At 37.3% G+C, this 24306-nt stretch overlaps 1 protein-coding gene across 5 annotated transcripts in view; it reads right to left on the bottom strand.

Moving 5' to 3' along the window:
- Positions 1 to 1231: 1231 nt before the first annotated feature.
- Positions 1232 to 24306, bottom strand: part of UBE3A (ubiquitin protein ligase E3A) — a 54328-nt gene continuing 31253 nt past the window's right edge. For 4 of the 5 annotated variants that reach the window (XM_051807019.1, XM_051807020.1, XM_051807021.1 and 1 more), the window contains 9 exons: positions 23966 to 24276; positions 18850 to 20105; positions 11060 to 11204; positions 7197 to 7402; positions 4959 to 5123; positions 3918 to 4073; positions 3751 to 3824; positions 3119 to 3262; positions 1232 to 2878 (listed from right to left, as the gene is read on the bottom strand). In XM_051807019.1, the coding sequence (XP_051662979.1) occupies positions 2758 to 2878; positions 3119 to 3262; positions 3751 to 3824; positions 3918 to 4073; positions 4959 to 5123; positions 7197 to 7402; positions 11060 to 11204; positions 18850 to 20105; positions 23966 to 24276 (2578 nt within the window). In that variant the 3' untranslated portion in view covers positions 1232 to 2757. The remainder of the gene's footprint in view (positions 2879 to 3118; positions 3263 to 3750; positions 3825 to 3917; positions 4074 to 4958; positions 5124 to 7196; positions 7403 to 11059; positions 11205 to 18849; positions 20106 to 23965; positions 24277 to 24306) is intronic. The other variant, XM_051807023.1, reaches the window with a different exon arrangement.

Raw genomic sequence — 24306 nt, 5'->3', positions numbered from 1 at the left:
GTGGAGAGAGCACCAGCACACTGGCATCAGACTCCTCCCTCGGAAGAGGAATCTTCTGTCTCACTCACGAGAGTTATTTCAGCGACACATAAGTACACTTAAGTTTCCAAGGTAAGCTTTGTAGACCTAAAATATGCTAAATGCTGTTGAAGGACTAAGTGAGGATGCAAGACATTTTGTGTGTGCCTAGAGCTGCCACCCCCCCAAAAAAAAAACAAACCCCAAAAAACTTAAAATGGCATGTTCACTTTCAAGTAACAGAAGGTTGACTGGTACTTCTGCAGGGCAGGAATGCAGCCTGCAGCTACAACACTTCAAGACTTACTTATTTTACACTTTATCAACTGCTGCTGCTGGACGTTTATAACACCACTAAGGAGATATCGAAACTATCTCCTTAGTGGTATTTTGGGGGAGGCAGTATATATTTAAATGAGAAATCAGTCAAATATGAAGTATTTATATCTTACCTGAAAATGACTCCTTGACAAACAGCTTACGCTTTTAAAGGCCAATACAATTACGTAATATTTTAATCTTAATGCTAAAGGAAAACAGAAAAAGCATATTTACAATGTCAACACCTCAGTTAGAAGACTTTGTGTCGCTATCCAATTATGCTATCTGCATAGCTTTTAGACCTACATAAAGAACCCCAACATGAATCGTGTACCTGTCAGCTGGGCATACCCACATCAGAATAAAACAAGTTGTAGGGATACAGCTTACAGTATTGGACTGTTGATGCAGTACATACCACACAGCAGTATCAAGATGTTCTCATACTTGTAACGAAGCACCTCAAGGCACTCGGCAAATCTTGTTCTTACCACCTACAGCAAAAGATGCTCCAGACCTGAAGGGCTCAGCAAAGATCTGTTGTCAGCCACACTACTGAGAGGTAGGATATGTTGTGTTTTCCTCTTCAGGGACATGCAACAAGGTGGACATTCAAGAAGGCATGTCCTAAGGTCCACCTTGAGAGCAAAGGCCAGAAGACAGACAGCACCTCGCCCTCCCCAACAAGTTCCAGTCCCCATGTCCAGGCCATCTGGCATTGGCTTAGATTTGACAGGGGAACATGGCTGGACCCCACATCACTACAGTTCGCTTCTGGAGTTTCTGTAGCTGCAACCCTCAAATTATGCCGTACTAGAACATTTTCTAACCAAATAATTTAATATCCAATTTATCAAAGTAAGGAAGTCACTTGTTTTCTTTTTCACTGAACCGTGGTGAAAAAAGGTCATTGTTTTATTCAGCATCATAGTTACATAACAGTTGTCTGTTTCTATTACTAGAAAGAATTTATTAAAATAGTCCTGAAAGACATCTTTTCTTTCTGCAATGATTTCAAAACTATGCCTCTTAATGCCAATTCCACACAGTCACGGGTTTGATCGGTAGTAGCCAGTTATAGCAAATTGTCAAGGCACAAGCTCAGCTCTGCACACCCGCTGCAGCTTGTATTGCAAAAGAGATATGCCAGTTGTGTCGCCACTTAAAAATGCATAATCCCTTCATTGTGTATTGCAACAGGAGAAATTAACATTAAACACAGACTACGAAAGGTAAAGGATTTATTTCTGATATGATTTGTAGAGTTAAATTAAAAACCTACTGAATACTTTATGTAGTAGATGAACATAACCTTAGTACTTACTTTCTAACAGTTTAATGGTTGGAAGTGTACAACATGAAGTAGGCCTCATGTTTAATATTGTTCAATTTTGCTTATTGTTAGATGAGATTAAAACACAGTAGCCATCCCTTTAGATTATGGCGCAACACTGATCATGTGCCTTGATAGGTAGGAAAAATGATTCATTAAATAAATGATGATGACATAACATGTAGGGAAGACTTTGGATTGTCTATTTAAAATGTCAACATAATAGGCAATTAAGAATAAAACTTCATTTTAAGTGCACTTCCACATGCTTTTTTTATAATATAGCAAAAACTTCCTATCTTTTTTTTGAGACACTTCACTCCCTACTCTAAAGCTGTTCATTGAAAATGCACTTTCCCCAGTAAACTTCTTTTTTTAAAAAAGTAACTAAAATTTCTATCCTTTCATATGCTAAGAAATGTTTCCTAATTAAAAACACAGTTTATTACAAGACATGTGAAGACAACATATAGTGAAATGAATTTTAATTGTTGTGCTGTGACTAAAGTAAAGTTCTCAAGGCTGCAATTTAACATTCCAAGTTCTCCCTTCCATCTTTATTGATTCTTAAGATTTTGCACAGAAACTCTTTGGGGGCTAGAACAGCAGTAATTGCATCACACTGTTTTCCAAGACTTCAAGTTTCAAAAGCAAACTTCTCAAAAAGTACAGTTCTTGATTTGATTAGATACAGGGACAAAAATATAGCACATACTTGAAGGTTACATGGTCTACAAATGATGGCAATATTTTCCTTGGGAGAGTACAGTTTGTTTTCTTGTAAATACTCAAAAAGGCTCAACTTCAAGCAGTAATAAACACAAGCAAAAGTGATTTAACCCTTAAAATAAATATTCAGGAAAACCTCTCTGTACATACAAGTGAAAGAATATGTAACACTTTCACGCTAAAAGAAAAAATAAAGATTTTGTTCATATAAGCAGCTGAAATCTGCTGTTCCAGCCCAATGTCCCCAGTAAAGAAGGGAGGCACAAACACAGGTGACTACTGTAGCTCACTATCTTATGGCCTTTTTGGACAGGGACATCATCACCATCATTTTTTAATCCCTTTTGTTATATTTATTACAGCATGCCAAATCCTTTGGCATACGTGATGGCCTTCAATAATCTTTCTTTAAGCTTTTCTTTGCTTGAGTACTCCGGAAGCAAAAGTACATTAAAGCATGTGTGAGATGTAGGTAACCTGGGGGGAAAACAAAAACAAACAAACAAGATACTAATTCAGATCTGGGAACATGCAGTACATGCAAAAGAAATACATCGCTATTTCACAAGTACAAAATAATACATTTAAAGGAAATTTACTCTTCTTATAGATTCAACTTTCAGATTTAACTAGGTTAATAACTTAAAAGCACAGAATTCCCTTCCATTTATGAACAAACACAAAAAATGTAGGTGTTTTTTTTTTCTTTTTATTTACCTCTCTGTATCTGGGCCATTTTTGGCTATGATCATCTTTAACTTTCCAAGTCCTCCCACAGGGGCTCTGTCTGTGCCTGTTGTAAACTGCAAGAATAGTCTTTTCTGTTCATCCGTAAATGAATGGACTATTTCCCAGAATTCCCTACCAAGGAAGAAATCAAAAAGTAAGTAAACTGTAAATTTTCTTTGGTATAAATGAGACTTTCAAAAGTAATTGAGCTTTGAAGGTGTAGTAATTCTAATTAGGTTTAACATCAAGTTTACAAGTTGTATTCATAAACCAAAACTAACAGAATACATTTACCAATCAATGAGATTCAGAAGTAGAAATCAGAAATATTATCCAAACACCGCAGTTTAACTGTCTTTAAAACATTAACTTAGCTAGGAAGTGTTCTGCAGATATTCTTACTTTATTTTATTATTCCTATTTCCTAAGGAAATACTGATTCAACAATGCTTATATCATCTCCTCTTTCCTAATAACAATACTTGAGTAAAGTGAAATTATACATAAGACATTTGCATCTCCAGTACTAGAAAAATACCAAAAATTACAATATTAAATTCATTATTAAGACACAGGTAGATAAAGTGCTTTTTTATCTTTAAAAATTAGAAAAAAATTACCTAATAATAAGAGAGTCTCTTGTATAGCCACCATCATATTCTGTGGTTTCTTCTAGTGCTTGAAAATCTAAATTCTGTAAGAAGATGATATTTTTAAAGATGACCACTAATTATATATTTAGGATCAAAAAAAGCTCCACTCTCTGGTGTACATTCAGAATTCTTACCCTACTTCCACAAATAAGTAATTCAATTTCCTCTGGTCTAAATAAATATTTCAAAGGAGATTCATTGGTCACCATGTGGAATCCTCTCCGAAAGGCCTTGAACTGCTTTTCTACCGACTTATTGAGTATGTAGTCAGCGTACAGATTGACAAATTCCTGTAAGGAAATAAATCCCTTAGTGCTTCAACACATGCCACTTGAAGTACCTCCCAAAAATACAAGACCCCAAAATATGTGTAATTCTATAATTCTACATGGATTATCTGGGCTCAGCTTTTATTCAGCAACAATAAAGAATTAGTCTCAATGTTGCTCAAACAGGCCGAACACCACACCCAGAAGCTACAGGTGCATGTATCAATGCTTTCTTTAAGAGGAGCCTTTTCCATTCACAACTACCCTGTGGTATGCCAATTTTAAAAGGCTTTTAAATTTACATTATAAGTGAGACCAAACCTTTATAGAGCACTACATAATTCTACATATAGTAAGCATATCTAAGAACTACAGATCCTGTTTCATGGCCCCTGGCCTGGCACATAGGCGCACGGTGCGGTCCGGCCCCTGGCGCTCGGGTCCAGCCCCAGGCGCGGAAAGGAGAGAGAGGGGGGAGCTTCGCTGGCAAGGACTCATCTCATGGGAGATGAGAGGGGGAGCCTCGGAGCACACAGAGGAGAAGAACAACTCTAAACCTGGGCAGATGGAGCTCGATTAGCCCTGTAAGGCCATCCATCTAAGAGAAGGTCACTCTAAACAAACCTACATCCTGAGGACCTCGCTGCCACTGTCCAAGCTCGCTCGGCCCTGGCAGATGAACCTCAGGATTAAAGGGTGGGCTCAGTTCAGCGCACACTGTGTCTCACCTAAAAAATCCATTGTGCAGGCTCGAAGGCCTTACCCACATTTGCAAAGCCCTGTAGCGACATCTTACCAGCGCGCTTGTAACAAACGTGGGCAAAGCCCTTCCCAAATCTTTGTTCGCGAAGCCTAGCCACGACCCATGACCATGATGACAGATTCTGCTTAAAAAGTTGAGCGTACCTTTCTGTTTTCATTTGTAATAGGAATTTTATCACCGTTTTCCTTTAAATCATGCATCATTGGATTGCCAAAGAGATCCGTGTGAGATATTTGAAACGTTATCATCATATCATCTTCCACACTTCCTTCATACTCTAGCAAGTCTCTCAAGCTCTGGTAAAGAACCTAACAGAATAAGAAATACATCTCTGTCAAAAAATGAGCTTCAATATATTTCACCAAGTAATATCAGAGGACATGAAATCACCTGCCTCAAAAAAGGGTTGTTATATTCTATGACACAAGTCACCTGAAATCTCCCATGGCAGTCCAAACAATGGTTTATTAAGCTCAGCATTTGTAAAAATGAAAAACAGCAGATATTAAGATAAAAAAGAAACATGGCAATGAATATAACTCTTAAAAGAGCCTATAGTACCCAGCAATATTCCTAAATGCAATGATCAAACCTGCAGCTTAAGAGCCATTAATTGCCTCTTCTTAACTCTTTTGAGACGATATTTACTTTTGGCATCCAGAACACGTTACACTAGTAACTGGAACATTTATGTGTTAAAATCAAAGAAAATGCTGTATTTTATATCATATAAAGTTCAGGCACCAGGCTTTTATTTCCTACATCTTGATTTAAAACGCAAACCACATAGGAAGTAATCCTGAAGCAACAGGCAATCTTGGGGGGCAATCTTTAACATAAGAAGACATTTACAAACAACAAAAAATAAATCACAAGTTAGGTCAGAATTTACCAAGTGGAATCTGAAATTACCTGGAAGAGTTTGCTCTATTCAAAGGAGCAACCAGCCTTCCTCCCTGCTATGCCTTAGGAAAAGCCCAAGACTCTCTTGGAAACCAAAGGCTATGCAGAAAAGGAACAATTATTTGGCTGAGACAGATGTACAGAGCTAGAAAATGCAAAGGGAAGGTAAAAGCAACAACTGTGTGCAAGAAGTAATAAATGAAAGTAAGTCTCAACCTCTCACTATCTGTGTCTTTTTGATTCTTCCACAGGACCGTTAAAAATAACTTGCATTGAAAATGACTGGACTTGGAACTGTTGGTGAAGGCTGGTGAAAACCCTATTGTTCATGCTGTATAGCATTAGAAAAAACATTGTGCGGCTTGACTACTGAGAATTTCATTTTGGTTTGAAAAGCTCTGAAGTGTTTAAGTCATATTAGAATACAAAGAGTTAAAAAAGGATTATTTTAAAAGTCAGTGTAGGTGTCAGAGGAGCACAGGAGAAAGATTAGGAAATGCCCTGACTGCCTTGTTCCGTAGAAATAAATCCACTTTTTCTGTCACAAAAGCTTTTGAGTATATAATAAAAATCAAAGGAAACTCAGGGCACTGTCTATTTCTCAATATTATACAGAAAAACTGGTTGAATCTGGTACACTGTTGTATGTAGTCATCCAAAGCAAACTGGATAATGTATTTGTTGATCACATATGCCTCAATTTCAAAACTGAAAAGTTAGTTCTTTTTAAACAGTATCATTATTCATCTTCTTTGAATAGCCTAAGATTTTGCATAACTGCTCATAAAAGGGGAATGTCTCACCATTTGAAATTAAATGAAGCTTACTAACAAATCACACCAGCCAAGATGAGGGGAAGCTACCGGTGATCTCTGATTGCAGGTGGAGCACGGCCAAGACATCCTGCACAGACACTTGTATGCTCTACCTACCAAAGCTCACGTACAGCTCAGTGCTTTTGTACAGCCGCTAGCTGGGAAGGGGTGGGGAAGATGGATGCTGATCACTGCTCCCAGACTGTAGGGATATTCATTAACTGCCACATCTATCTTTTGCTTTAGACAAAAAATAGGAGCATCACACCTTTGTATGTCTACTATTACTTTGACATTTTTTTCCTAGAAATCTACTTCTACAAATAGCTATAAGAAGCCTAATTTTAGAAGTCTCTTTGGGAAGATACCATTAATATTTGTTTATGCTTAATAGTGCTTAACGATATTTAGCAATTCATGCAGTAAAAAAATAAAACGAAGCTTTACTGATACCCAGCCTTATTTGTTGACTTTACAGTTCTGCCTCCTCCAAACCAGAGGCTTTATTGCTTATGAATCTATTTTAACAAATACAGACTCTTCACATGAGTCACTGGTTATTTTACTTCCACTTCTGACAGTGATCTTGCGTTTAATTTAAATCTACATTAAGTTATTGCATGGAAAATATATTAATTAACTCAAAGAACATAAGGAACTTACAGGATGAGAGTCTGCCAGATCACGGAAAGTTCCTTTTTTGCCCATTAGCTTCCTGTAGACAACCATGGGAAAATGTACATCCAGTATACAGTTGTTGTAAATAGCCAGACCCAGTACTATGCCAATCAGGGTAAACTGACCCTCAGTTTCAAAAGAGGACGGATTAAACCAGAAGAGTTTTGTAGATTCATCGTATGTGAACATACCTATTAAAAAAAAAAAAGTTGAACAATATCTGTTACAATTCAATAAAAACAGCATGTAAAACTTATCGTTATTAACCCATTTGCATTAGCCTTGAAAACATGTTTAACTTAACATTATACTGAATTTAATGGCAAAGAGAAACTATTTACCTTAGGGTAAACTGGAGCTGCTCAAAACACTGTTACTCACATCACCACTAAAAATATGCAAGAGACCTGTGATACATCTGCAACACCCACCAAGCTGCACCTGTGCAAGCTTTCATCCCCTCCATTTCTGAGGAACCAGCAACACATTGTCAACATCGATTGTAACTTTGACAAATACAACAGGGCAAGAAAAGAACACAATCAAAAACCATGTGGATGAAACAATCCTGAAGGATTCCAATTACTAAAAAGTGACAGCCTTTCCTCAAAGGCTTTTTCAGGCCAGTTCCAGCAAATGAACAGGACTAGATGCAGCCCTATGACTGCATTAGAAACTACGAAGATGGAGCAGGGCTTGACTATCACACATGATTTTAGAGTTAGATGCCCAACAGATTTGTTTGCTTGTTTCAAGGACCATTGTTTCTGCAGCTATTACATACATCTGAACTTGAGGGGAAAAGGGACAATGGGACCACAGGAGGAGCTGCAATTTTACAGCCTCTCACTGTTCAAAGGGAGTCATTTTGCTTTGTCTCCCTCTCTTCATTCAGCTCACTATTTCAGGTGACCAATTTCTGCCCAACTCATGAGCTGAGTGCTGAAGTCTGCAACAAACACCTGAACGGGCACATGACAGAAGTTGCAGGGAGAGGATATGACTGTGCGGACAAGAGATAGGCAAAGAGTCTCTTACCCTTTTGGTTGTATCAAGACACAACATAGCTCTTCATGAAACCAGAGTTTGTATACAGGCTATAAATTATTTAAATGAATCCTACAATTAATCCATTCTTACCTGACTAGATACTGAAACAAGATAAATGCAAACCCCATAGACTTAAGGGGAGAGAGAGACTGCCCTGGACAAGTATAGTCCCAGTGACCTGTTGCTTGTACAGCTAAGTCTCATGATTCCCAGGTAGAACCTAAGAAAAAGTTCCCCAGGCTCCTTATTCCCAACACACTACAAGTCAGATCCATGTGGTCAAGGAATATCGACTACATTTGCCACAGGGATTTATCTTGCAGCTCGTAAAAGATATGCTTATTTACAAGCTATGTAGATGTACAAATTGATTAGTAAGCCACAAGAACAGAGCCACAAAATCACTCTTAACGACTGAAAATGTCACCTTCAGCCAAGAGATAAAGACTGATTTCTCATTCAATGTCAGGATATGAACTGCAAGCTCATTCAGAGACTCTGGCTTTTCCCCAAAATTGATTATTTATCTCAGTAAGGTACTAGGACAGGGTCAGCTATTCAGGAAGCACACAAATAACAGACTGACACATTAGATAAGGCAACTGGAAAATCAGAAACAGATAAGCAACTCAGGCATATATAGGAGAAACATTATATAGAATTATATAGAATCCTGTGTTCCATTTTCTGAATTGACTGAAGTAACTTCTGGATTACTGGCATATAAAAGCAATATGACTTGTACTTTCTGGAAGATGACAGAAGAGTTAAACTGTTAAAACACAAAACACACAAATCCACCAAATGTCTAATCACAATGGATTAACAGTTTACTCAGATCCACATCTGGAAACACTTTAATGTGAAATACAATATTTTATTCCCTGACCAAAATTAATACTACAGTACATTAAAATAATAATGAAACACCAGAAGAAACTGGAATCTTCAGTAAGAGGAAAACAAGTGTATAGTGTTGCTAGGGATATTATATGAAGTTATCACTTCTTCCCTTTTTCCATAGTGACTGTTGCTCATAAATCCAATATTTTTTCTGAGTTACTGCCTCCTCTGAGAAAAACTTTAAGGTAGTCTAATATGGAAACACTTGAAAAAAAACTATTACAACAATATACATCACTCCATACCTACCTATTAGAGGACAGAAATTTTAAATTCCATTTAAAGGATCTCCTTTGTTTTCTCAGGTAAATAAGTGTTTAAAAATCAACAAAAGGCACACTTGGTACATATGGTGCATACATAAACTGTTATGCTGCAATGCATATTAATAGGTGCCAAAGAAAAGACGACTGTGAATGCAAGCTACATTTTCTGCTTTTACATATTTATGCCAAAAGCCAATAAATGTCCTTTCCCCCTACCCCCAAGTTACTACGAATACAAAAAGCGTACATACTTTTTTGTATTTTGAATATGGAAGTAAAATTTAAAATGTGCATGCACATCTAGTCTACAAACACAGTAAGTATATATACATTGGCTGGATCTTAGCTGAAGCAGACTTTAGCGTTATTAAAAAAGAGTATTTCAATATAGGCACCCATACAAGTTCTGTTAGAGATAAACTTGGGTTAAAAATCTATTTATTTAGCATTGGAAAGATAACTTCATCAGTCAAAGTACTAAGACTTCCTTATTTTGCAATACTTTAATTTATTTCAAGTAAGCTTGCTATCTCAGATTCCAAATCTCTCCGAGTTAATAGTTTTCAGAGTAAGACTTGCCTATGGCTCTGTACCACTTGTTATAAGAACTGTCTTGCATATGGTGAAGGGCAAGTGCCAAGGTTCGTATTCTGTTACTGACTCTGGGGACTTCCTCTTTAACCTGGTCAAAACGCATTTCTCTGTATTTTTGTCAATTTTCTAAGCTACAAACCCAAGCTTTCCTTTTTAAAACTGTCCAATGAAACCAAATCAACTAATGGCTGTTGAGCTTCTTTAATGGAAGCCATTACAGGAAGTACAATGAAGTACAATGTGACATCATATATCACATAGAATATATGAAATTAGTATAGGAACCTGGAAGATCTCATTTCTATTCCAACACAAAGTATTTGTATAATTTCATAACATTTTAATCTTTTCAGAATAGCAGACAAGCTGCATACCAAAAGCAGCATGTCCTTGCATGTATAAAGACAGAAGCATAAAAGACTGGTGCAGGAAGCAAGGGAAAACAGGGTAAGATGGAGATGTGACTGCTACAATAGAAATGTTAATTTTTGGTTCTTAACTAACTACAATCAAATTTGACATCATTACGGCCACACTTTGGATCTGTAGAATTGAGACTACCAGATTTATTAAGCTGGAGGAAGGGGAGGAAATAACTCAAAAACTCACCATAGTCCTACTTTTGCTTTATTGCAGAAGCTCTTCCTCTTTGGTTTGATTACTAATTCTAGAAGCTAATCACAAAGCAAAGTGAGGAGAAAGGTGAGAGAACAACAAAGGAACCCTCCAAAGAAACCCTGTACTACTGACTTGTATCTAAACAAGCAATGACAGCTCTCACTAACTACACACAGTTACTCCTTTCATCATTCCTCCTTAGGAGGATGACTGATGATGACAATGAGCCTCAATGTGTGTCAAATACTCTCATGATCACCAGTGAATCTGAAGAGCTTCAGAGAGAAGCAGCAGGGGATACAGAAAGGCAATGTATAAACACAGAACAATCCATATTGGAAGGGACCTTCAAAGATCATCCAGGCAAACCTTTTGTGAGAACAATCCGTTAAATCAGTAAATTATTAGAACACATACCAATATCTGGATTGAAGATTTCTTCTACAACCAGTTGAAAAAATTCTTTGGAAACACCTCCTTCATCTACCCCTTGCTCTCCTTCAAATTCAACATACAATTGCTTCTTCAAGTCTGCAGGATTTTCCATGGCAATCATCTCTAGCTATTGAGTGAATAGAGAAATATTTCATTAGTAAATCTGTTTACTAGAAGAATTTAGTCAAAACTACCCTCCAAACTTAAGAAGAAAGCAAGCATAAATCAAAACAGTAAAACAACATAGAAACCAACAGTAATGCTAAACTACTCTAAACACGTTTTAGAATCTGGGGATTAATGCAGCAAGAAACTTTCCACAGATCTGATCTGTGAGCTCATTAAGGTTCACAGTCTGTTAGCCTTCTTTATTTCTATTCTTCTAAGCACTTATTTTAAATAAGTTATCATTGTGTTGCACACAATTCAGAGAAAACAGGAAGAAAACAAGATATATTACTGGGATAATTAAATTCATCTGACAATGAAAAGAGTCTACAATCTGATCTACATGTTTGACAATAAATGGTTTTCTGAAGGGATTACACAGATATGTTTTCAGAGTGGAAAACAGAAAACAAGCCTTTGATGAGTAGTTGCATCTCTCAAACAAAGAGCTGAGAAAAAAACCCCAGAAATAAAAAAGACACTAATATTATAGTCAAAGTGATCCCCTGTCCTCAACCTTTGTGAGAAAGTCTCAAAAATCTCTTGCTCTCATTTCTTCAGTGCCTTTAAATAGATCTACTGCATTGCTTCTATGAAAATGGAAGTTCAGTTAAGGTCAAACAGAAGTTCTGACATTTCATAATAAAGGGTTTCAAGTCTAGATAACGGCCATTACAGGTCATAGAATCACAAAATGGTTTAGGTTGGAAGTGACCTGAAAGACCATCTAGTTCCAACTCCCTTGCCATGGGTGGGGACACTTCCCAGTAAACCAGTTTCCTCAAAGCCCCATCTAGCATGGCCTTGAACAGTTCCAGGGAAGGGGCATCCACAACTTCTCTGGGCAACCTGTTTCAGCGCCTCACCACTCTCAGAGTAAAGAATTTCTGAACATCTAATCTAAACCTATCCTCCTGTCATTTGAAGCCATTCCTCTTTGTCCTGTCACTATGTGCCCTCATAAAAAATTCCTCTACAGCTCTTGTCAGCCCCCTTTAGGTACTGTAAGGTGCTATGAAGTCTCCCTGGAGCCTTCTCTTCTCTAGGCTGAACAAACACAACACACACAGCCTGTAAGGTGAGGTGCTCCAGCACTCTGATAATTTTTGTGTCCCTCCTCTGGACTTGCTCCAACAAGCCCATGTCATTCCTATGTTGGGGGCCCAGAGCTGGAAGCAGCACTCCAGGTGGGGTCTCACCAGAGCAGGGTAGAAGAGGACAGTCACCTCCCTCGACCTGCTGGCCACAATGTTTTTTATGCAGCCCAGGGTACAGTTGGCCTTCTGGGTTGTGAGTGCACATTGCCAGGTCTTTCATGTTTTTACAACAAAAAAGTATTCTTTCAGTAAATCAAAAGTTAAGCAAGAATATTTTGCAGTTGATTAGAAGTATGCTGCTTAAAAGCATAAACACAGTGGTTAAAGTTATGCAGCACGATTACACTAAACATACCTATGTGGCAAAGAAAACTCAAAAGTAATTTTGAGTAAAAAACTCAAAAGTTAATTACAGCACAGATGGACCTGTACACTCCTCTACCAAGACAATATTACTAGTGAGATTTGCCTCTCATTTGGGCCAGTGCAAATTGTACTTACCAAGTGTCCTTAACACGCTGAACCATTTCTTTTTATTTCGCTACCCTACCTTATGCACACACACATGCTGACACACTCTTTACAGTCCAGAAATTAATTACAGAAGTGTAAAGTAAAACAGGAACAGAAGAGAGAAGGTAAAGGCAGCAATAATGACGCCATCAAGTCATAAAATTACACCACCAGCAAGACACATTTTCTCCTACTAACTGCCAAGTCAACCATCCGTGTTCCAAGCAGCACAGCAGGGCTGGATGGGTGACAGAGCCAGGGTGGTTATCATAATGGCTTCGAAGACTTTGCAGCACCTCATGCAAAAGGAGCATGTGGAGAAAAAATTGCACTATCTGGTACTGAAAACTAGACTCAGAAAGAGAGGGAGTACTGACTTCATAGCATATAAAACTCAGTTAAAAAAGCACGAAGGCAAGCCATGAAGACCCCAATAATGAGAGCAAGTGAGATCAGTCTACATCTCAATCAGGTAAACGACAAGATTTTCTGAAAAATTTAGTTATGTACTACCTAATGTGTTTGGTATTCTATTGTATATCATTTGCAATAAAATATTTTTACCCCTAAGAAGACCAAATAACATTTATTCTTTGAAATTCACTGTATTTTATCAACAGTACTTCTGCTGCAATTCCCCCGTCACTGGTATTCTCATCCCATGCTTTCCATAACAGTGCAGTTTAGCACCTTGCCTTTTATGTAAGTCTTAAAATTATGCATCTTACAGATGTGTAAAAGATTTATTTTCATTACTATGATAACAATGGAGCTTAAGCCATGTTCCAAGTACAACTGTGACTTTTTAAAAGCAGAGAACTAGCAGTTATTTTAAAACTGTAAATACAGGTTATATGTTCAAGCTGGAGAGACACAAGTTCTCCTGTCTGAATTCCTTCCACTTAAAACCAGCACTAATAAAGCTTTGGTTTTTTCTCCCCTATTGGTTTGGTAGTATTTACTACCAGTAATTTAGTATACTGCAAGTTTTATGAATTTGGATGGGTTCTGAGAAAGCAAGTGTTGCCTCTGCATTTCTTTTGGGACAGCAACCCTCTGTCACAGTGTGAAGACTCTCTTGTGTCATGAAAATGCACTTATACCTAGGAAAGTGTTCATATTTACCATCATCATCATCATGGTTAGGCTTCGTGAACGAAGATTTGGGAAGGGCTCTACCCAGTTCATATTTATACATATAGAGCAACTAAAGAAATGTCAATGATTTATTTTTTTTTTTACTGAGAAAAACAGCATTAAAAAAAAGGGGAAGGAAACACTCTTAGTTGAGAAACACTGGCTAGGCAGATTGGAACAGCGTGCTGCTTGTGTGCAAGGGAGTCAGATACAGGATTACCCAAAAGCCAGTATTTTGAGCAAAGCCTGATGCTCCTTGAAGTAGATTCTATAAGCAGGACAATGTTGCTAAGCTGCTCAACTGACAGTTGTAGGTTTAGCTGCTCCTTCGAACATCTGTGTCAACACTGATGCTTCACAAGAAAAACTGAATTCAGCAATTACACACAGTAGTACAGAGGCACTGGATTTTAGCAGAACTGCAGCAGTGTTTCTGTAGCAAGGAATTATGACCTTCAGTTATAGTTATTTGGCTCTTGGTTGTTTTTTCCCCTCTTGTTTATAATAATCAGAGCTACCTCAATCTTGTCAACACAGATGTTGCTGGATAAACATCATCTATGTGTGTGAATTACCAAAGTTTTATATCATGATGGTTTGACTGGTCAAGTCATTGAAATCATCATTACCTTTTGCAGGGACTTCCTAAAAAGCACATGTGTAGCAGGTCTAAAGCAAGAGCATCAAAAATTGAGTATCTGTGAATCCAAAAGCTGAAAGCTGAGAGACCATGTCATGAAGAACATCTGTATTTTGTTTGTTGAAACATGACACTGTACCACAACTTAAGAGATGGTGTGATTCTACTTTGCTTACAGAATAACACTGTGCTTTCCTGAATTATGGGAATCTTCACTGAATGGCAGAAATATAATAACATTTAAAAGCTTAATGTAACACCAGAGTTTGCCTACTTGCTTAAATCTGATAGTAGCTCAACTAATTTCTATTCAATTAAAAATGGTTGAAAATTATTATAAACCACCTCAAGTTCTAGCCATGTAGCATAAAAGTTCTCTTTAGGGCAGTGGCAGGAATATTTTCCACGCTAGATGGCAAAAATGACAGAAACAGTGCTTATTGAAGTTTGAAAATATCAGTGACACATCATGGCATAAGTCAGTCAACACATTTTTCTAAAAAATGGCATGTGAAGCAATAGTTACAGTGACAAAGTAGTGTCCTCTCCAGCTGTACTTCAGAGTTTGAACACATCAGCAGTCACACGTACTCTGCATCCAAGGCAGACTAGTGCTGACATTTTCATCTGGACACAGAAACACTGACAGTCTAAAAGAACATCAAAGCTCCTGAAGTACTTGGTTGCTAATATACGAGAGAATCTGCCTATTGGTTGTCACAGTCATTTACATGCAGGAGAGGTTTGCTGCCTGCTAGCTGTCCACATTACATGTGAAATTTGTCAAAGCTAGTCTCTAATTTTCAAGCAAGTACAAGCCAGACTCTGCTGAAGGAATCCACCACATTTTCACTTGCAGAACTTGTGTGTCATAACTCACACCCTTTAAATTACTGCTGCCTGAGAATAAAGCCACATCTAACGTGGGCCATGGGGGTGGGGGAAGAATAAACTCAGAAGAAGGGGATGAAAGAAATAACTGCTGGGGGATGAAAAGGCAGAAGAAGGGATTTAAGGATATATTTCCTTTCATCACTACCACGTGCATGTACTGTGACTCAGCAGGAGTACAGCTAACCTATTAAACCTGTTAGACAGAAAAAAGCATGTTAACTGCTTTCAAGAATTGCAAACTGAGCTACCAACTCCCAAATGTAAGGGTTCCTTAAAAAAATGGGGACTAAGATGTTACAAATTCCAACGTTCCACTCCTGTCCCCAAGTGACTTTTCAGAATAACATACATACAAGTAAGCATAGAGTAAGTATATAATACAAGGAAAGCATGTTGTTTCATTAAATAATTTTCAATAAAAAAAGGAAAAATAAGTTTCTAAGGCAAGTTTCATACATGAAAAGAAATTGAACAATGAATATGTAAAGAGATTTTTTCCTTACATGTATGTGTTTCAGGGTGAACTAAGAGTCTCTTAATAAGCAACTTGAAACAAGTTATTGCTTCAAAAGTATTTAAAAGGTATTGCTTCAAATTCGTGCTAAAAGAAAGAAGCACAACAGTAATAATACTAACAAAAAAAAATAATCACTTACCAGTACTCGCATTTGCTTTAATGATGTCCAAAAAGTGAGAAAATATATATACTGAATTATAAAAGCTTAAATATTAAGTATCAATAGGTGAAAAACAGCTTGGAAATAACTTAATTAGCTCAACTAATTAGCGTGAAAAGGTCAGTGCTTAGTCCATTTGCAAGAAATTATGAAGGCTGATAGTTATATTTGTTTGAAAAATATCCAGCATCAATAAGGAAAATATGAATAAGACCACCTTAACCTCATTTTAGTCAATATTCCTGAAAATGCTTTTATCAGGAAGTTATCAGTTATTTGATATAACTGAGTTGAGTATATCTCAAAAATGTCTACACCGACTGTTCTGTAAAGACACAGGTCTGGTGCACTCAGTGCCCATCTTTGACTATTATCAGAAATATAGCCAGCTGCTTTAAAGTTTAAGACATAAGACTAAGAGCTTCCTCCACACCTATTTCATACCAATTAGGAAGTGGAAACAAATTGTGAAAATTACTAAAATCACTTCTCAACCAGTTGCAGAAAGTGCCCGTAACAACAGCATGGAATTCTTGAACAGATCAGGCACGCGCTGAAGGAACTGCAGGACAGTGTAGAACAGCACTTTCCCTGCAATACTTTTCCAGCCACCAACACACCTGCAGCTTAGGGACTCCCTGAGGTTTGTGTGGGGGTTGCATCAGAATGCCTTTAATGTCCATTAGCTTTTGATGGATCTTTCTTTCATGAACAGTTACAAGTTCCGGGCAAAGACACTCACCATTTTAAGGTATAGTGTGGAAAAAAATATGCCCCTTTGCTTATGCTAAGCCTACTTCCTGATAATAAGGCTAGGTGCTACCAGGTTGAGAAAATCAGATTTCCCATTCAACTTCTCCATTCCATCTTTTAGGTCCTCGCCATCATCTTTTTTACCCTTAAGAGGACTTTACAATTTCTTTGAAGAGACTCTGGGCTCTTGAAATGTATTGCTATTGCATTCTTTTTGATATTAAAATTAAAAGAAACAAATGAAAGAGACGTAGGCACACTATGGTCAACAGCAACATTGTATTGTTCCATTCACTTCTTTTTTAACTCTGAACACTTCCTGAGGAATATTTAAAATCTATTCTTTGAGCACTGATACTCCATATCATCAGTTAAGACGTATCAATAATTAAAAGGTGGATTCTGTACCCACTACATACATTTATGGATACAATTTTCCCCAGGTTCACAACATCCCACAACAGCTACCTTGTAGAATCTGTTTGAAAGGACAGGAACCCTTCCTCCAGCCAGGATGGTGAGTCTGCGCTCATCTCCATTTCACTGAATATAATCTACTTTCCACTTCTGAGAAATGGCTGGGCTGCACTTGGTCTTGATGATTACCACTACAGTTCAGACTTCTTGAATTTAGAACAATTTTATGTTTTCCTTTAATTTTCTGTCCCAGAATAAACAGTTTAAAATTCTTACTTTCCTCAGGGCTTTGACAGAGTCAGGTCACCATAATTTAGCATGTTCTGGCAGCTTAAATTAACAGTCATACAAGGATCCATGGCAACTGCCCAGGCACGTAACTCCAGACTGCTAGGCTGTGCAAGGGCTGCTGCAAGTGCATCACAATTCAAATCAGTATGTTTGAGCTGAATCTGATTTAAATTTCCTAAATTTCCTAACGACTAAAAGTGTGCACTACAGTGACTGCTGCGGCCTGATTGCAACATAGTTGCTGCAGCAACTATGATGTTGATGTTGCCCACGAGCTTTCTAAGCAACATTAAACTTTTTTTTTGTCCCCAAAGATTTCAACTTCTTTCCCAACAAACTGTATATGGAAGAATGCCTTTCCTGATATTTATGTATTTTCCTTCCAATTATCATCATAAGGAGGAAGCTCTGCTTTCCGTCTGCTGTAATTGACATTAAAAAGAACACCTCCCTAAAACTAGCTCTTATGCTCTTCTAGCCCATCCTCTCCTTAAGAGGTAGTACTGTCCCTCCCTTTTTTCCAGTATTTACATATCCCTCAGTTGAACAGTAAAGGAAAAACTCCCATTACATCAGTGGACAAAACATAACTGGATACAACTGTATGTCTGATAGGAAGTGAAATTACAAAGAGTATTCTTAAATTAAAAACCTGGTAGAGAGTAGGTTTTAATCTTAAAACAGTATATTTCTCAATTGTCTGTCTTCTCCTTTCTCAGTCATGTCAGTATTTGCACCAAATTGCAACAACACTTTACTTCTAGAAGTTCAGAAGTCCACAAGAAGAGTACACAACTGAAAGGTTTTAATTCCAACTTCCATCTGAAAAACCCTACTATCAAAAGATGATCCAGGACAGTCCAGAGGACAGAGAAGTATTGAAACAAGCTGGTCACTCTCACTGTTAAGAGCTGTAACAATGCAGAGTCTGACAAGGGAGAATAAGAACTATGACACTTTAAAACATCTAAGTCTGCAACCACTCTGAGTAGTAGTTCTGCTGAACATACAAATCTTCAGCATCACACTTAGAATTCAAACAATCTGGTAAAGGTATGTGAGATTCTCCTAGAGGAAATCAATATATATCCACTCACACCAAGTCCTTTTCAGTTAGTTAAGGTCCATGTAGGTTGCACTAGTCAGAACCAACAAACCTAAGTTCCATGTTGCTGTATGACTTACCCGGACAAGCGCATCATCTATGATGTGATCACGTCTCACTTTAAGTCGCAAATATGGGTTGAGCTGCTGTCCTTGAACTAAGCTGTAGAGTACAGTTATGCGTCTTTCACTGTACATCCGGATTCTATTGTCATAATACAATCCCAGGTTCTTGGTAACAGCATTCAATATGAAGGGACAGGTCATAAATGAGAATTTATTTTCTGTTTCTACTTTGAAGAAAGTGTAGTCCTTGTCCATTTCTAGAACATCATTCAGTGGTTCATTAATAAATTCTTCAAAAGGGATAAGTGGTTTTCTGCAATCTATAGTTTTAACACCAAGTTCAGTTTCCAGTGGGTCCACTCGAGGACCTTTTTTATTTCTTCTTTCCTCACCCAACAGCTCTTGAAGAGTTAGTTCACTTGATTCAGGGATGGGTTCCTCATCTTCCTCTTCATTATGATCTGTATCCACATCCCCTCCTACTACATTTGCATAGTAAACCATTTTCAAGCACTTTGAAGCAGCAACAACAGCATCATCATCATTCACTAGGTTACGACTATTGAACTCGTTGCTTATGACTTTGTAGGTAATAAGCTGCTGAAATGTTTCCATCATTCTCCGAATTTGGTCTGCTCTGTACTTCGACCACAATCTGACCAGTTTTGCTTGAGCTGCAAGGGGTAGTTTGCTCATTGCTTTGCAAAACAACGGTAGAGCCATTTCCAGATATTCTGGGCTATGAAGATTGCCATTCTCCATAACGATAATAAACAAATTCAGATAGTTAGGATCCCGAGAGTACACATTATGGTAAGTCAAGTCACATTCCACATTAGGTGACAAGTACACAAGTGCATTTAAAAAGGCAGTTTCTATTTTTTCATTAGAAAGTAACCTATCATAGACCCGTCTGACTGCTTCAATATCTACAGACACTTCATCTGGGCCTAGTTTTTGGAGGTTATTATCTCCCTGTGTGTTATCACCTATTCTTGATGACGAAGACGACGATGCGCCAGAATCTTCTTCCATAGCTGCAGCTGAACAGGCAGCTTTTTCCTTTTCATCTTCATCTTTGTCTTCATCCTTTCCTTGAAGGGACTTGAGCTCCTCCTTGGTGTGCTGCTTGGCTTTTCGGAAACTCTGTACCAGTGCTTCAGCACTAGAAAACACTCTCCCAATCACCCGGATTAAAGGGGAATAATCCTCTTTTTCTCGACATAGTTCAAGAATTTCATATATCTTGTCTTCCGTTAGAAAAGTCACATCTATAAAAAGATAAAGTTATTAATTTTATTTAGATAAATATTAAAAAGATAAAATATTTCTTATTTGCTCTTCTGAAGAAATCTGTGTGTCATATCACAAACACTGGAAAAACAGTATCAGTGCTGGATAGTTTCAAAACAGATACTTTATAATTTTATTAGCATGAAGAATCACAATTTCATTCACTGATTTTGTAAATGTAAAATACTTTATTCATGGATGTCAATCAGAATGTGCACAATGCTGAAACTGTTTTTCAGCCAGTTAACTATATTTGGTAGTTAACAGTACTATATTGTCTAAACAAGAGTAATCAGTAAGAGGTTTAAACTGCAACAATACAGTCTTCTGGTAGATCTGCACAGGTAATGTATAAATCATTCAACTAAACAAACCAGATTTTATCAACCGCTTTCTTTCAAATGTAGCATGCCTATGGACTTCACACATTCTTTCTCCCTTAAAAACAGATCTTGAAGAAAAGATTCAATATATTTGTTTTGTTGTTGTATGTTAATGGGAATATAAGATTTCTTATTTCTATTTTTAGTGCTTTCTGCAACTGTTTTTATACTAAAATTGTGCCTGAAAATCCTCCCAAAAACCACAGTGTATGCTCAGCAATGTATGCTGCCTTCTAAATTACACGCACAGGGAGGCATGTGGGTTATTTCTTTGTACGTTAGACCTCACTGAGATAAACAACTTGGGTATACTCATCAACACGCTATTCAGATGAACAAGCTGGTTTACAAACATCATCTGCTCCAAATACCTATCTGTTCTCCCTCTCCCCAAACTCCTGATACAACATAAGTCATCTGGGAGGCCCATTTGTTATTTGAAATCTCTTTCTCTTTAAAAAACAAAAAGAGAAAACATTATTTCTAGCTTTCTATGTTATTCTTAAAACAGAACCCATAGATGCTTTCACATGAGGTGATGCTTTAGAGTAGGATTACCACAATCAGACCCTGAAAAGATATTCTAGTTTATGCAGATTCTTCTGAACTGACACAATTTAGACCTAAAACTGAATCTATTTAATAGCATCTCTAGAGATCTAGAAAACACATATCTCAGAACTGTATTCATCAACCATGCTAGAATAACTAACTACCTCTGCAGAAAGAAGGAAGTGCATCACTGTAATAGACATTTTTAATAAAGACACTATATGTTAAAGTATTTTGAAATGTGATTATCTACACTAATATTCATTCCAAGCAGTCATTAAATTAAAAATTCAAACTAGATGATGCAAAGACAGACAATCTATTGACTTCCACAGAGCCCCACGCCACTCTTAAAGCACACATAACACAGGAAAGGTTAAGATTATGTCATGCTTCTTAGATTCATTTCCAATTAATCTGAAGACAGTGAAAAAGCTCAAAACTAAAATCTGTCCTGTTCAAAAAACAGCAGTACTAACAACATTATGAAAAGCTTAGTGCGACACCTCCTATTTTTATCTGCTGCAGTGCACGCTCAAGAAGCAAAACTCATCTAAAAGAAATTTAACTGCTGATACAGATGTTGTTCTATGACATGGCTCCTCAAAATGAGGACCACAGTCTCAAGTTCACTGACTCTGGACCACCGAGGTCATTCATAACATAAAAATTAGCAGCACAAGTTGGTAACTTAACAATATAACACATTTCAGATTTTCATACTTACAGCAAGGATTCTCAGTCATTCTTCTAAAGGTTTTAGTATTTCAGGAACTAACCATGTGCAAGTTCCAGTTAAAGTATTTAATATTACCATCAGCAGTTTCATAGCAGCTTTAAAAGTCATATCCTGTGACTAGTATGTAAAGGAGCTGCCATAAGAGTCTGCCTCATTTTTACTTTACAGCAGTGAGAACAGCTGGAGGAAAACAAATGTAAGTGAAGCTTCCTTCTAACACAAGCCAATTTTGGCTTACTTATGTCTGAATCTCTGAGCTTTTACATGCCTTCTCCTCTCATCTCTTCTATTTCAAAGAAGCAATCCAGTGAAGTAAATGCAACTCCTCCCAGACCTTGTTCTCAGTAACACTCCATAACAAATCTGTACATGAAGTCAAGCTCTAGCAGTGATCCTTGATGTGAAAAAGACTACCTGTGATCTAAATATTGCCAACAACACACTCCCTAATTAGCAAATTTATTAATTTTATTTTATCTCTTATGGAACCTTTTTAAAATTGTGTGCTTGCTGCCTAACCTTCTCTCTTTCCAATTTAATATTTTGGTGATCGAAATTGAAAATACCTTCCCAGGTAATTACAGAGATCTTTAAATGGTGCCTCCTCTCTCTCTGACAACAATTGTAACCTATGCTTTTTATATATTTGTGATTTCTCTATTTCCTTCCTTTTAAACTGCCATCTAAGATATTACTGAGATGCTTACAATGGCTTCCATGTAGCTTCTTCCCCAAAGGTAAAAGTTCTAGGGCTTAGCACTCCAGAAAAGTAAAGTAAATAATTACTTCTGAAGGGTATTTCTTTCAATTTATTTAGAACTTTAAATCCTATGTCGAGCATAAAGGCAAGCTACACATCCTTTTCCTTGGCTTTCTTAAACACAACTGCAGTTTTCCCAGTAAGTGTTGCAGCAGATGGACCTTAAAAAATTTCAGAGCGTTAGATTCCTTAGACATCATCCAGTTCCAAAAGTAACTAGGTCTCAGAGAGCATTACTGTTCTCTGTCTATACTGTCACAAAGAGAGGTCAATACTTGTGATGTTCCAATAGAGGAAGTCTGAGTCACTGCTGTAGCCAATAGTCTGTCTCTGAAGGTAGGTTGAGAAGACTCTGAGGCATCTACCCTTAGGAGAGGGGATGGTTAGAGAGAATGAGGAAAATTCTGTATATGCACAGCTCCATTAAAAATACACACAATCAAGAGACGAATCACAAAACAGACCTTATGTGCCTTTCAGCCACCTAATACTACACTGCCCCCCCTTTCTCCTCCCTACTGTTTGCCTCTCTGCTTATTTGGATCATAAATAATTTGGGGACAATTTTATCCTTGCATCAGATAAAGAACAAACTGACGCAGCTATTGACTGGAACATCTTAGGTCCCCTATAACACCGTACTATGCTTTATTGCTGACTCTATATGCCTCTTTAATTCTTTGCTGTAAACAATTTCACCTTCTTTAGCTAAAATGAATGAATCTGAACTTCTGTGTTCATACCACTTATTGTCATAATCCTTAAAAAGATCTGCTCAAAGGTTAATGGCTATAATTACATTTGACCTGATTTCTGTTAGCATCACAGGTTTTTGGCAACAACTAGCATTATTCTGTTAGTATGTACTTACTATTTGAGAGTTTGAAAAGCTACATAAAAGTTAGAAAAGATATACAGAACATCATTTCATTTTTGTACACTGGTTTAGAAATAACTTTGCTTAAACATTTTTTAGCTTAGTACATGTATTGCCTATCATCCACTGTATCATTTTTTTCATCTGTTAAGTTTCTTAACATAGAATCTGGAATTAGTTAAAGCATAACTTTTATAACCCATTAATTGCAGAAGAGTTATGAAACTAGTGAAACTAAAACAGTCATACAACAGCACCTAAAAAAGCCTTTCCATACTTGCAAAATCACTATTGTCACAAGACAACAAATGCATGTTGATTTTAACAGACAGGTGGTAAAGATCCACATTCAGAATCAGTATTCAGCATTAATCCAGCCATTTTTCAGAATCCATAGTAAAATACTTGATCGCCCAACATTGTATTTTACTTAAGAAGTCAGCAGAACCCCACCACAGTGAATTCTGTTGGCTTGTACTCTTGCATATGAAATGTGTTTTATTGTAGGAAAATTCTAAACATCTTACCTTTAAAGTCATCTCTTGGGCCTTGCATTTCCCTCTTGTTCATTTTTCTGTCAGTGCAGGAATTGTTATGGGCACCTTTGGAATTGTTTTCTAGGTAAGCTGAGCTCGTTCCTTTCTTGGAGGGATGAGGATCACAGAGTTTTGCATTAATCTTATAAAGCTCGAGGGCCTTAATGGCTGCTGCATTGTTATCCATACGGAGAAAAGTTGGACAGGAAGCACAAAATTCATTCGTGCAGGCTTCATTTCCACAGCCCTCGGTTAACTGGTGGTAGTAGCGCTCTATTAGATGCTTTGCAGCTGCTCGCTTCCTGTAGCAAACATTCAAACAGCAAGTACAA

The sequence above is a fragment of the Manacus candei genome, unplaced genomic scaffold (assembly GCF_025592945.1).
Source record: "Manacus candei isolate 608988 ecotype Guabito, Panama unplaced genomic scaffold, ASM2559294v1 h1tg000069l, whole genome shotgun sequence".
Classification (NCBI taxonomy): domain Eukaryota; kingdom Metazoa; phylum Chordata; class Aves; order Passeriformes; family Pipridae; genus Manacus; species Manacus candei.
This window is presented reverse-complemented; position numbering and strand designations above follow the sequence as displayed.